The sequence below is a fragment of the Vigna radiata genome, chromosome 7 (genome assembly GCF_000741045.1).
Source record: "Vigna radiata var. radiata cultivar VC1973A chromosome 7, Vradiata_ver6, whole genome shotgun sequence".
In the NCBI taxonomy this organism is placed as follows: domain Eukaryota; kingdom Viridiplantae; phylum Streptophyta; class Magnoliopsida; order Fabales; family Fabaceae; genus Vigna; species Vigna radiata.
The window spans coordinates 54,038,795-54,053,684 of NC_028357.1; the positions used below are offsets into that span (position 1 = coordinate 54,038,795).

Sequence of the window (14,890 nt, forward strand, 5' to 3'; positions counted from 1 at the left end):
TGTGTGATGGCATGCAATGCATCCCAAAGTGAACTATCAAATCATTCTCTTTCTAAGCTGTAATATTGTAAAGCTTCGAGTAGACAGACAATGGAAAGCACCTATGTTTCTCATCAGTACAACACAAACTATGTATTTTCGTGTTACATTCATTTCCCTCTTACATGGTTGGAAATATCAAAGTCTGAAAATTAATTAGAAATTTCAGACTTTTATACCAACCATTCTTTCAATATCCACTGTAAATGAATACCTACTACTTCAATATTACCTGCAACAAGTACATGAGATTTGTCACACTTATATAATCCATAGCATTTTGTTAACACGAAACCTGAAAACTGATTTTAAGATTAAAAGTTCTTGTCATGCAAGGGAAATAGAAAAGCACGAGGAATGTTTTGTTTTGTAATAAAGTAATATTTTTATGATCCCTTAATATGGTATCTCTCACAGGTTTTAATATTCCCAATATCCGCATAGCAACCGTAATTGCAACTGCATCATCATCATCATCATCAATCACGTTTTCCCACAATGTCGAAGATCACAAGGAAACCTTATTATCACAATTCAATGTTGGGTACATTAGATGTTTTATAACCTTTTGTTTTAAAATTGAGAGAGTGTGTAGCGGAAATAGTGTGTGCAGTATTAGAGGGAGAAAAGAGGAAGAGAAGAAAGTGGTGAGAGAGGGAATGGCGTCCAGCATCCAACTCCATGGGGAGGACTCGGTGGTGTTGCGGGTCACTCATTCCAATCTGAAAACCTTCAACACCGATATCCGCTTCTCGCTTCAGGTTCATTCCTTCCCTTTCACTTCCATTCTTTTAAATTCATTCGTTAACACATGGCTTCGTCGATGATAGCTCACGGTGGAAGGCGTGAAGGATAAGTTGTGGAAAAAATGCGGGACTTCTGTCAACTCCATGCACCTTGAGCTCTACGACGATGCTCGCAACGACAAGATCGCCGATCTCTCTGATAATTCCAAACCCCTTGGCTTCTATTCCCCTCTTGATGGGTTTGTATTTTAGGGTTTTCCTTTCGACTCCTCTTGCGCGGTTTCCCATTGCGTTTTCCTGTGCCAGGTTTCGTTTGCATGTTGTGGATCTTGACCCAACTTCCATCTCCTCTGGTGGTTGGCTGGAAGATACTTCGTTGGTCGAAAAATACCAAATTTCTGAAGAAGCCTACAATAAGCGACAAGGCATGTCCCCTGAAAAAGCCCTCTTTTTCTTTTTCTTTTTTTTTTTCGAATTCCTGTGGAAGGTGATCTGTGCGTATGTAAAAATATCTGTGTTTAATGCGATTTCAGCATTGCAAATAGAGTTCATCAGACATGTATTGTTGATGTTGAGGTTTTTATACTGCTAAATGTCTACTATTTAGATATCATCCTTGTTATATGACGATATTTTGATGAGTGATTTCAAATTTTAAATCATTGTTTGTAAAAACTTTGTTGTCACCCTTGTGTGTGTAATGGTATGATCTTGTTTTATGCGATTTATGTATGTATGCTGTCAAAATAACCACTTATAGGTTATCATCAATGAATGTTTTGCTGAGAAAATAATTAGTATTTTATGTTCTTATTTGCATACTAAGTTGCTTTGTAGCTTATTAGGTATGTTTTACTTTACTGTAACAGATACCTTCAGAAAATATAAAGAGAAAATTACTTCCCATGTTCCTGCAACTGCGGAGGCAAAGGTGAGCATTTAATATATTCGTCCTTCCCAGTCTGCTGTTTTAGTGCTTTCGGATTTGACGTACAGATCAAAGCTATTATCTGTTTTAGAGTTTGTTACCTCTGTTACTTGAAATTTGAGATGGACCCATGCTGGCTTTTGGGTAATTGACCTTTGACGTTCATTGCCCAGATATCAGACACCAGCGAGGAAGAGCTCTGTGCTAATATCAAGGTTTGGCTGTTATATTATTATATGTTTTATTTTATCTGTTATGATTGTTGAAATGAAGGTTTAGGTGGAAAAAGAGGGAAATAGAATAGAGATACTGTGAATAATATGAGGTTAGATTGATGTAAGCGTGATGATAGATGTGCATAGAAATCTAATCTAATATTCCCCTTCTCATTGATATACACTAACAATAAGGTAATGTGCTGTTGTAGTAAAACTAGCACAACCCTAGCCCTATAAGTAATAAGACTCCTGACGTAGTACCATAAATCTAATAATTGTCCCTGGTCTAGAGCTTAAGCTGTAAGCTACCATGTGAAGGGCCAATTATTCCCAAAGCTTGTGCTGTTGGCGAAGGTTTCAATTCAACAATGATTTAATCTATTCATGCAAGAGCCTCTTTATCTTTAAGTAAAACTCATTACTGCTCAAGCCCAGCTTACTTTGAGTCAAAACTCAACATAATTATGATGTATGGGGAGTGGCTATAATCAAATTCCTGATGCACCCAACGAGTAACAAATATGCAGACACGCCTTATATAGGCTGTATTTCACAACGAAACTGGAAAACTGCCTAGAAGTTACCAAACAGGTAGTAACATGTAAAGGTTACACACAAACCGTCCTAAGTACTCTAGCTATATTTACAAGGCACCTAGGTAACACGTGAACAAGTAGAGTGCCTCTTCAAGCTCCAATTTTATACTTATTTACCGAAAAATCAAATCTAATCTTAAACAAAGAAATAAGAACAAAATATATCCCAAGGAAAATTAGCATATAAAATCTCATCAAAACGAGCAATCATCACACCCCCACACTTAAGCCTTTGCACTTATCAGCAAAAAACAAAGAAAACAAAGCTTAAACTAAACTCCAAAACAATTCACAAAACTTGAAAGAACACCTTTTCACTGTATAGCTGTAAATCTGTGAGCACAATGATAATCCGCCAATCAAAGTTTCAAGACTCCAAACTAGTTGAAAACAGCTCAAACAACTAAAGTGCAGCAGAAACCACTCAAAACAGATTCTCAAACTAGAAATGACCTCCTCACTAGATAGTGTTTCATTCATTCCCTCAAGTTTTTCAGGCTAGTGTTTGCTCTCAGCACTTCATGAATGTTAACATAACCATAGGCTTGAAGAGCCTCTAATTTCCACTACTTGCTAAAAAATACAACTCAAGGTCGGAAGCACTTTATTAAGGCTTGTAAAGTGGTCAAGGTAAAGGTGAGATATATGAAAGAGGATGCAAAGTTAAAAATCAAAGGAAGTGAGGAAACAATGGGGAAAAAATTGGAAATGCAAGTGCAAAGTCCAAGTTTCAGCAAATTCTTCAATCAGACCATCACTTTCTCTTTTCTTTCACATTTTCCTTCTTTCTCTTTTGTTTTTCTCTTTTCAGCTCAGACCACTTTCTTTTCATTCTTTTAAGATTTTTCTTTTCTCGTTTTCAAACTACTTCTCAAACTGTTTCAGCACATTTTCCCCACACTTGAACTTCACAAAATTTTCCCAAAGCACTTCCAAAAGCCCTCACAACTCAATGGTTGGGTCAGATATGGTTTTTCATGTCCCAGGCTTGTAATGAGCTAAAAATCATCAAAGAAAAGGTTAATCAGGCTAAAATATAGGGTGTCATGGAAATAGTTCAAGGTAGGCTATTTGGCTAAGTAACTTCAAGATTAAAAAAATGGCCTAGATAGTCTCAAGAGTTCATCTAAAAACAAGTAATTCATAGAGAGTCAATGCAAGTTCTGGAATGCTAGCAATCACAAGGGAATTCACACATGAAAGGAAAATAAGCTCAAGTCTGACATGGTTTTTAATGGGCAAAACTGATTCAAAAACTGATTTTTCATGAAAAACTTCTGCACTTTCATTGAATGAACTAGTTTAAACAGCTTAGAATCTCTCAACTGCAATTGAAAAATTAAAAATCACTCACAAGAAACAACTAAACAGCAAAATGACACTCATGCAATCTGTAAAAGTTTTACAAAACTGAAACAGCATGGAAAATCTAAGAAAAACTAATCATGACTAGAACAGCAAAAGACCAAAAACAAAAATTAGTTCCTAAAAGCAACAAAAGAAACTAAAACTAGCCTATAGCCTATGTAAACGGAAAACAGCCACCTAAAACTAAAGGAACTTGAAAATTAATCGTGCAAAAATTTAAACAGCCAAGAGAACTTGTTAGAGAAATCAAAATAATAAAAGAAAGTGCAACTGTATCCAAAACAGCTGCAGCAAAAAAGAATAGCTAGTAAACTGGTGCAGTCAGCGCATTATCTGCAAAAACGAGGTTAGAAGTTAGTCAACTTGTTAGTAAAAAACTAAAAATCATAATCAGCAAAGAAACTAAACCAATATATACTATTCCTAAAAACAGGAAACTATGCATTGTCCTTAATGTGTCTGAGGAGTATACCAGAAGTGAAAACAGCAATAAAACACAATCTGAAAACAGGAAATGTTAAAAGAAAAGAATCAGCACTCAGCAGTAAAAACAGCGACAGAAAAACCTTGTTGTGGTGGTGACTTATACAAACCTTGACTTTGAAACAGTCCAGCAGCAATTTGATTTATAGCAAATTGTTTCATCATGGCAGTAGGCTCAGTCGCATAATGTAACCACAGCTGTGTGTCTCCCGAAGAACTATTCATTTTAGAAGTCTCAGCTGTTGAATGGACTTGCATCTCATGTTTCTTGGAGCAAACTGATGATAATTCCTAGCTATAGTAGAAATCAATTTTCTCTCTTCATCTGCAGTCTTAGTCATGATTGTGCCACCACTAGCTGCATCTATCGAATTCCGGTCTATTATGCTCAATTCCTCATAAAAATACTGAATCAATAGCAGCTCACTGAATTGGTGATTAGGACATGTATCACAGTTTGCTCATTGACTTTCTCAGTTGCAGTCATGAAAAGCTCCTTGAAGTTGGGCGGTGCTATACAAGTTTGATAAAAATTAAACCATTAACAGTGAAGAAAAGGAAAGAACAGCCAGCAGGAAGAAAGTGTATTGTTTAGCCTTCTCTCCACTAATATTTAGTGTAATTGCAAGATAGAAGGTGAGCAATATACTTGAGGTATTTTGGTTATGTATTCTCCCCCAAACCAGTTCAATTCTTACCCATTTTTCCTCCCTATCTCTTTCTCTTTCATAACCAAAAATTGATAACTGTGCCAAGTCTTCGCCACACCACAATTCAATTAGCTGGGATGCTATTCATCTCTATCTTGCCTATACTTCCTGGTGTAATCCTCTTTTAGGATCAGAATCCTATCACAATGGTTGCAAGCTTACTTGATCGGAAGCAGATTCCTGCAAATAATTTTTTGGGTAAATAACAAGAACTAGGCGAGTGCTGAAAGGCTGCCAAATCTGTCTGCTCATCTGAAATAACTGTCTACTCGTAACTGTAGTACAAGTTAAAGCTAAGTTTTCAAGTTAATTAGATTATATCCTTCATTTTTCATTTTTTTCTCCTGGACCAGTAGAAAACAAAAAATAGTAAACTATGGCTAGTTTTGGGCTCAACGGAAACTAGTTTTAAACAAGAGAGGAGAGCGGGTGGGGGATGGATGACTCCAGAAAAACAGAAAGGCTTATGAATATGAGCTGAAATGCTTGTAGCAATAAGTTGGAGACATTGTTTTGTTAGAGTTACAAGTTGTATAATGTCAATTGCTAGAAATGAATGAGACTATTAAATCTGTCACTTGGTTGTGGTAGACAGTAGCCTCAAATACTTGAGTATTGGGATGAATTTTGAATGGTCATTATTTGATAATTCTGTTAAGTATTTTTCTTTTTCCTTTTTGATACCTTAATTTTCTTTTTATGCTACCTTGCAATTTTGTATTGTTGAAGAAGTGATTTATATATTCTTCATTGAATCTTTTTTAACTGCTATTTTATTATTCTACTGTTTCCAATATCCATATTGCCAAAAATATTAAGGTAGGATCCAGATGTGAAGTTGAACCTGGGGCAAAAAGAGGTGTTGTAAAATTTGTTGGTCGGGCAGAATCACTGGGTCCTGGTTTCTGGGTTGGAGTACAATATGACGAACCCTTGGGCAAACATGATGGCATGTAAATACAATTTCTACATTTATTTATGATATGCAAATTAGTGGAGTCAATTCTTCCACACTTCTCATCTTAAGTTTTCTTAAGTATTACTTCCACACTTCTCTCAGAATTTTCCTGCGGTATGTTACAGGGTTAAAGGAGTACGCTACTTCGAATGTCCTCCATCTCATGGTGGAATAGTTAGACCAGATAAAGTGAAGGTTTGTTTAGAAACACATTGCAATGATATTTTAAATATTGGGATATTTTCCAGTGTTAATGGTGGTTCTCTATTCTGATAAAAGTGTTGATTAACACAAATAATAAATTACAAAAAGAATATCAATGGTCACATGTTTTACACCAAATAGAATCTATAAAATGCCTAGAAGCATATTATATTATCTACTCATAGTTTTACTTGATGGACAGATTTTGTTGGGTGTAGATTTGTGTTTTACTTCCAGTCATGAATTCTCTTTTTTTGTTTGACATGCTGCATGGCTCATATTTTCTTTCTCCATTTGGAAACAAATATATGTATATGTATGGGCATATCTAGTGAGAGCATGAGAGGAGGTAATCATGTTAAGGCATTAAAAGTGGAACTAATAAAAAATATCCTAAATAGCCTTTTATCAATCAGAGCCAAACAAATCTTTACAAAAGTTGAACTAAATGGTTGATGTTTATGCAATTTCACTGTGTTATTTCATTGCCTTTGGCAGTGCACAACCATAACCTGGTTCCAAGATAGAAAATAAAGAAAAGAGGAAAATTGTAATAGCTGCTATTTTACCCTTAATTGCATAAAAATCATTAAATTGTGCAAAAAAAATGTCATTTACGCCTACATTTCCTTGTCAGGTTGGTGACTACCCTGAACGAGATCCCTTTGAAGAAGATGAAATATGAGTTTCAACATGAAGGATTTTCCTTGTATGAATCAAGTATTTGTTTCCAGAAATTATTCAAGGGTTTTATTGTGGTTTTTGAATTGTTTGTGCTGTTTTTAGAATGAAAAACATAAATTAGATGTTAATTACAATGGTAAAATGAGAGTCAACAAAGCCGGATGCTACTTCAGAGAACATTCAAATTTGTTTTTAAGGTCTTTCATCTTACACCTCCAAACTCTCATCCTCCACCTCCAAAAATTTCAATTTTAACCTTAATTAATATTATTTTAATATTTTTTCTTTCTTTATAAAATCATTTTGTACCCTTCTAACTTTTCCTCTTTCTTATAAGTCAACTTAAACCATTCTAATTTTTTCTCTCTTTTATTAAAATCATCCTACACCCCTTTAATAGTTTTTAAAACACCTTTTTTTTTTTATAAATTTTATTTAGATTTAAAATTTAATAATAATTTAATTTAAAATTTTAATATTATTTAATATGGTTTATATTTAATAATTATTTAAGTATAATTTCTATTATTATAATAGTTATATTAAAAAAATAATAGTAATTAAAATAAAAGTAACAATAATAAATATTAAAAAATGTTGTTTAAAAATATCATAAATAATATTAGAATTTATTTTAACAGATTTTGATATTATTTTAATTTTAAATATATTAAATCTAATTTTACACAATTAATCTAATTTATTTTAAAATTAATATGATTTCATATACATTTATATTTTAATAATTATTAAAATATAATTTTTATTATTATAATAATTATATTAAAGACATAAAAATAAAAAATAAAAATAAAAATAGTAATAATGAAAATAAAAAGAATAAAATAATAATAATAATAATATAAATCTGATTTAATATATTTAAATATATTAAATTATATTATGATATCCGGGTCGAGCGGTTAGGATATATCTTATTAAAGATATAAAATAATCAAGGATAATTAAGAATATTTATTTAAAGATATCTAGTAACTAACCAGATTTTCAGGTAAGTCTGTTTGTATTATATTCTGTTTATATTTTATTTTGTTGAGCTTATATCAGTTCAAGGTCCATGAGACAAATTATAAATAGAGAGTTAGGCCATAAGCCAGTACTTGGAATCACTTTCTAATCATCTTTCAATCATATTCTAGTGACCTGAACCACAAAGTGATAAAGCCACTTCATTCAGAAGGTTAGTGTCTCGGTCTCCAAATATATCTACCGAAACAATATTAATTATTAAATTAAAATTAAATAATTATTAAATTTTAAATAAGAAAAAATTTTTTAAATAATTAAAATTTGATATAATAAACTATTTTTCTTAAATTTTGTTTCTTAATTAAAATTTCATAATTATTTAATTGAATTAAAATTCTAATATTATTTAATATATTTTTGTATTTTAATAATTATTAAAATATAATTTATATTACAATAATAATTATATTAAAAAATAAAAACAAAAAAATTATAATAAAAATAGTAATAATAAAAATGAAAAATAATTATATGAAATTTGATTTAATATATTAAATTATATTAAAATATTAAATTAAATAATTATTAAATTTTAAATAAAAGAATTAAATTTAAAAAAACTTTCTATCTAATATCAATTAACATATATTAACGACAATTTTTTTTTTTATAATTATTATAATAGTATATAAAGTATGTTAAATAATATTAAAATTTTAAATTAAATTAAATAATTATTAAATTTTAAATTTAAAAATAAAATTTAAAGCCAGACTTTTTTTTTTTGTTTCAGTGCTTATCCGAAAATGTATCTCATTCTTCATCGTGCTTTTTGCACAGCCGGAGAACCAGTAAAAGTGAAGATCAAGTCTATTTCGGAGGATTTATACAAAGAAGTAAAGTTAAAGAGGTTGGTGGAGAAATTCAAGAAAGCTTCTGACATTGACCGGTTCCGCCAAAAAACCGGCATTTACGTGGAGACAGTACGGCGTCTCGCCCGTGCCAAGCGCTTTCGGGAGATTCGCGACATCCTCGAACACCAAAAACAGTATTTCGACATTTACAACGAGGATTTCTCTGTCCGCCTAATATTCCTCTATGGCAAATCTGGCATGGCCAAACACGCCCGCATGGTGTTCGACGAAATGCCCCAGCGAAAGTGCAACCGCACTGTGCTCTCTTTCAATGCCCTCTTGGACGCATACCTCCACTCCAGGAAGTTCAACGTCGTGGACGAGCTTTTCAAGACCCTCCCTACTCAGCTCTCAATCGAGCCTGATTTGGTGTCGTATAATACTCTCATTAAGGCTTTTTGTAAAAAGGGTTCCTTTGATTCGGCACTGACAGTTCTTAAGGAGATGGAGGAAAAGGGTGTGAATCCTGATTCCATTACGTTTAACACTTTGCTTGATGGGTTGTACTCAGAGGGTAGTTTTGAAGATGGTGAGAAAGTGTGGGGGCAAATGGGTGCTAAGAATGTTACTCCTGACGCGAGGAGTTATTGTTCTAAGTTGGTGGGGTTGGTCAGGGAGAAGAAAGCTGGTGAAGTTGTTGAGTTTCTTAGAGAAATGGAGAAGGTGGGTGACCTCTTTTGCGTCCATGTTATGATCAATGCTGCCATGAAAGGTTTTGTGAATGAGGGTAATTTGGATAAGGCCAAGGAGTTGGTTTGTGAGATTACAAACTTGGATTTTGTCCTTCATAAAAGCACTTACTCTATCCTTGTTCCCTTCCTGCGTACGAAGGGTGATTTATATACCACACTTAATTTTTGCTGTGAGTTTTTTAAAAAACATCCAGCTGGCCATGTTGAATCGTTGATGCAACTTGTGGTGGATAAGATGGTGGAAGAAGGCATGATTTCAAAGGCGAAGGAGATTGTGGAGGCAGGGAAAATCTGTAATTATAGACTAAATTTACTTGAAGCAGAGTAGAGTTATGTTAGTTCTTAGTTGCACTTTATTATTGGTCTTGCAATTTGATTAGTTTTGTTATGATGGTGATTGAGAAATTGCCAATAATGACTTTTGTTTTGATTAGTTTTCTTCAAAGTGGTTTTTATTATAAGTGATTTCTTTAATGTGAATTATTTCAAATAAGGTTACGTATTTAGGTAGTATCAGCTTAAAAATAAAATGCAAAAGGGAAAGTCAATTAAAAATTTATCTAAATTGTGTTTGAATAAAAGATTTTTATTATTCTAAAAATTGAAATGCACGATATTTAAATTATTTAATATTTAATTTTTTATTTTATGAATATTTGTTGGGAGATATTTTGATGTTACCTCTTTCTGAGTAGCTGCTGGACAAGTTGGTAATGGTAACGTCGTTTTCTTTAGCAATTTCATGGAAAGTTGCTGTTTTCTTTATTAATGATTGTAATAACCTATTTCACGTTCATGCCGCCATGATTCACGAATCATGCTTCTCATTTCATAATCTTAATATCCCACGTTTCTTCAGTTCACAAAATCCTCACGTCTTTTATCAACTAATAAATTTTAAGTTATAAATATATTTGTGATTCTTCAATTTAGACGCAAAATTAACATGTGTTCATTTTTCAAATTTATGTTTTACTTTCTAATAAGAAAATAATAAATTTTAGAAACAATTAAGTAATAGCGTGGTTTTATATTCTATCTATGCCTAATTAATTTATTTTTTAAACATGAACAACTTGGATTTCACACATAGCTTATTCCTCTTGTTCAATTTTTGGATTAAATAAACTTGACAATAATTAAATTGATGCTTTTTCAATTGACCAAAGTCACAAGTTAGTACTTTTGACATGGAAGATTGGAATTTATAATGTCTGCGCGCATTACTTGATTAGATTCCATGTTATTCACGGCAACTATGACCAAATGCATGCTAAAATACAAACTCTTAATTATGAGTATTCCATCTAAACTTATCAAGATAATACTGTTAGAGAAAACATTTGAATTATTGTAATTTGTTTAGAGATTGATGTGATGGAGGAATTATTCTTTCTTAAATTTATCAAGATAGTATTATTAAGGTTATTTTCCTATTAAAAATATACTTAATTGAATTCTAAATTTTAACTACAAACCTTAATTATTAGGATTGATTTTATTTCAGGACGTAAAGTCAAGTGGGGTCGTCTAGGGTCCAAAAGCTATCTTGTAATTTATGTTCTTTTGTAATTGTTCGTTTAAACATTTGAAAGACACCTGAATAAAGCATTTCACTGTCAAAGTCAGCTCAACAATTCAAGTATTAATGATACAGTAAGTGGATATCACCTCTTTACCTCAAATCTATTTTTATATATTTTAGAGTGTATTTTTTTTATTAATAATGACTTAATTAGGACCAAATTGTGAAAACTACAATTTACCTCTAAGTTAGTTAGTATTAAGATAAATTGTCTTGACCATTGAATCAATCGGGTTGATTTCCCGATCGTAGATTGTAATGGTGGCTTGCTCATGGATCTGAATACAAGTTGTCCATCCGGTCTATGATTGACCCGATGGTTATACGGTACACAGGCCTGTCAAACCCGAGCTTGAAATGATTGGCAAAGGGGTTCATAGTTGAATGAACAATACTTGTCGTTCGTTCCTTTCAAGGTTGATTAAAATTTTTAGTTGTGGGTTTAGATGTAAAGTGTGATTACCATAATTAGGTTGTAATTATGTTTTTATTGACGAAAAGCTCACTTTAAAATTTATAAATATAGCTTTAGAGTAAAGAGGTAAGTACTCTCCATTAATTGTATCATTAATATTTAAACTTCAAATGTTAACCTGACTTTTATATCCAAGTATCTTTTGTATATACTTTCTAAACCGTTTAGAAGAGCAATTACAAGAGGACTTGGATTGGAAGATAGTTTTTGGATCTTAAACAATCTACTTGATGTTGGACAATTAACTTTGACCCACAATCCTTTAATTCTTCTTTTTCAAAATTTGAAAAAAAAAGGGTAAATATATCTTTTTATCCTCAAATTATTAATTTTTTTTTAAACTAAATTATGCACTTAATTTCTCTTTGTTTCTAAATTAAAGTATATTCTATATTATCCCTAACTTTATGAAACTTAGGTAACATTTTCTTCACCAAATACATATTGAGATTATATTATAGTATACGTTTTTTTTCAATAATAAACATTTCAAATTAAAGAGAATTATAAAATCTAGAAACAAAATAAAAATATTTTGAATTTACGTTCAATGAAAAAAAAAAAAAAACTGAGTAGTTTGATATATCTAGCTTGTGCTGAGTGATGTCTGACTTGACCAGACCTGTTGACTTGCTTGCCGCCCTCATGTTTCACCTTCTTCCAATTCATCTATTCTATTATATCTATATACACAATACATCTCTTCTCCTTTATTCCTTTCTTCAATGGACAAAGATCAACTGATGTACCCTATCTCATCTTCATCTTCTCCTTCTCCTTCTTACTCTAAACTCCCTCATCATCTTCATCACGTTGCAGAACAAATGAAGCACCGCAGATTTGCATTTCAAACGAGGAGTCAGGTTGATATACTCGACGATGGATATCGCTGGAGAAAGTATGGCGAAAAGTCTGTCAAAAACAATAAATTTCCTAGGTTTCTCATCTTCTTCCCCTTTCTACTTTTCTTTTTCTTGCAACTTCTACGTACTTAAAATTAATCTTTTAACAGTACTTTTGCTGATATTCAAAAACATTATATTCATGTGGGATATGAAAAACTTAAGCATATAACAGAAAGTTTTCAACTTTTTATTAAAGGATGCTACGACAACGTATGTTTTCATTTGAAAAATTTTAAGTGGTTCCAGTGAAACCAGTCATTAGAAATCCTTGTTTGAGTTCCATGATTGCTAAGTTTTTGTTACTTTGGTTGTTTCAGAAGCTACTACAGATGTTCTTATCGAGGTTGCAATGTGAAGAAACAAATCCAACGACATAGCAAAGACGAAGAGATTGTGGTAACAACCTATGAAGGGACACATTCTCATCCTGTGGAGAAGACAACTGAAAGTTTCGAGCAGATTCTCAGAAACCATCACATATATAGCCTCACTCTATAATTACAGTATCTCCAAAAATGTTGGAAAATATGTAGTGGATAACATTTCAATTTATTTTCAGTTTTAACTTCTGAATAACTTTCATTCTTTAGACTAAGTTTAAAGAGAGAGAGGGAAAAAAAAGTGAGAATATCTCAATATATTTTGATATAATACATTCTTTCTATTTCTTTTATATGCATATTTTCTCTTCTCAAATATATATATATATATATATATATATATATATATATATATATATCTTCTTGAAGCAATTCCAGCACTAAATGNTAGATGTTTAAATATATTAGTAATAAGAGTGATTATGTTATTCTTTATGTATATAATAGATATTTGTGTAAAGGTTAAATTATCTCTAATATTTCATATGCATATTTTCTCTTCTCAAATATATATATATATATATATATATATATATATATATATATATATATCTTCTTGAAGCAATTCCAGCACTAAATGTAAAACCTTTATGAAGAGGTACATCTAAAAAAATTATGTTTTTCTATGACAATGTTACTATGCTAAACATATATACTATACCAATTTGGATTATTAATTAATCTTCATCCTGAATTCAATTGATCATTCTTATTTGTTTAATATATGCTATATTATTGAGTAGTTGTAATTTGAGTCGTTTAATAAAGTGGTTTTAAGTTCAACTCTTTGATTATGAAGTTATTTAAGTAGTTTTGGCATTAAAATTTTTAAAACCGTATTACCTGTTTATATTTATTCTATGTTAAAATATTTTTTCCTAATTTGTAATTCTATCAACTTTTTACTTCAATCATAAAATAAATATAAAAAAATTGTGAAACATATAAGTTAGTCTAACCCAACTTAAGGCCAAACTATTTTAATTAAATTAGATTAGAGGTTGAAGCCTTCGTTACCATAAAAAAACAAAAACTATGTTCCATAATTTCCTCTTCTGTTAGCAGACATAATGGAATTGATGGCTCATAGCATATTCTACTATCTTTTGTCTTTACTAAATTTTTAATTATGAAACTTTAAAAGAGCTTTTTTTTATTCTTGTTTTTAAAAAAATAATGGTAATGAATAATTTATTTTTAATCTTTGCACTAAAAGAATTTTATATATGTTAAAAACAATTTTGAAATAGTTAGTTTTTTCTCTAAATATAAAATTGATTTTTTAATCTTTCTAATTTGTTGAAAAATATTGCTTCTCATCCATCTGTCCTCTTTCTTGTGTTATATATGAAGTTATGCATAAAGTAATTGGGTGTTCAGTAAAACCACAAAAGCTTATTGTTTTGTGGGTAAAGGAGTCGTGTAAGAAACAAAAAGCTTTGACTGCATAGCATAAGATCCAAATGTAGAAAGAAATGGTGTAACAATAATAGTCCCAAAAGAATCATATGTAGGAAATTGTTCACATTTTTCAAAAGTTGTTCACTTTTCTCTTTAGCACCATTACAACACAAAACAGAACACCATCTTTGTTGAAAATGAAAGTTTGAAAACGTAAGAGTCAGAGCACCAAAGATAATATAATAGGATAAAGATACTTAAACAATATTTTCTTGACAACATTAGAATATCATTATACATGTCATTGTGTGATTGGTTCATAATGGTGTCATTGTATCATTTGGACCAATCACACAATGACACATATGATGATGTTCAAATATTGTCAAAAAAATGTTGTTTATGTCTCATTATCCAATCTAATATCAGATATGTGCAAAAGAATTGGATTTTTTGGCTGCTATTCCATTCATGCTAATCAGTGGAAAGTCTCTATCAACTTTAATAGACAACCCGCGTGCCCTAAACAAGCATTTTTTTTTTCTTTCTATAAACATGGTTAATGTATTTCAATGAACAAACAACTATGCCTTAAGAACATCATTCTTGCTAAC

At 31.2% G+C, this 14,890-nt stretch overlaps 3 protein-coding genes across 3 annotated transcripts; all 3 read left to right on the plus strand.

Annotated features, from left to right (window-relative positions):
• Positions 1 to 223: 223 nt before the first annotated feature.
• LOC106768569 (tubulin-folding cofactor B) lies at positions 224 to 7,144 on the plus strand. The gene is made up of 8 exons (XM_014653796.2): positions 224 to 800; positions 870 to 1,024; positions 1,092 to 1,210; positions 1,655 to 1,716; positions 1,887 to 1,928; positions 5,908 to 6,041; positions 6,172 to 6,241; positions 6,888 to 7,144. The coding sequence occupies exons 1-8, from the start codon at positions 441 to 443 to the stop codon at positions 6,933 to 6,935; spliced, it is 990 nt and encodes a 329-aa protein (XP_014509282.1). The 5' UTR covers positions 224 to 440; the 3' UTR covers positions 6,936 to 7,144.
• A 973-nt stretch (positions 7,145 to 8,117) lies between these two features.
• Positions 8,118 to 9,886, plus strand: LOC106767558 (pentatricopeptide repeat-containing protein At1g55890, mitochondrial-like). Its single transcript, XM_014652480.2, has 2 exons — positions 8,118 to 8,135; positions 8,718 to 9,886. Exon 2 carries the CDS (start codon positions 8,731 to 8,733, stop codon positions 9,856 to 9,858), a length of 1,128 nt encoding a protein of 375 aa, XP_014507966.1. The 5' UTR covers positions 8,118 to 8,135; positions 8,718 to 8,730; the 3' UTR covers positions 9,859 to 9,886.
• A 2,275-nt stretch (positions 9,887 to 12,161) lies between these two features.
• LOC106768007 (probable WRKY transcription factor 75) lies at positions 12,162 to 13,115 on the plus strand. Its single transcript, XM_014652973.2, has 2 exons — positions 12,162 to 12,527; positions 12,813 to 13,115. The coding sequence occupies exons 1-2, from the start codon at positions 12,316 to 12,318 to the stop codon at positions 12,991 to 12,993; spliced, it is 393 nt and encodes a 130-aa protein (XP_014508459.1). The 5' UTR covers positions 12,162 to 12,315; the 3' UTR covers positions 12,994 to 13,115.
• The last annotated feature ends 1,775 nt before the right edge of the window (positions 13,116 to 14,890 follow it).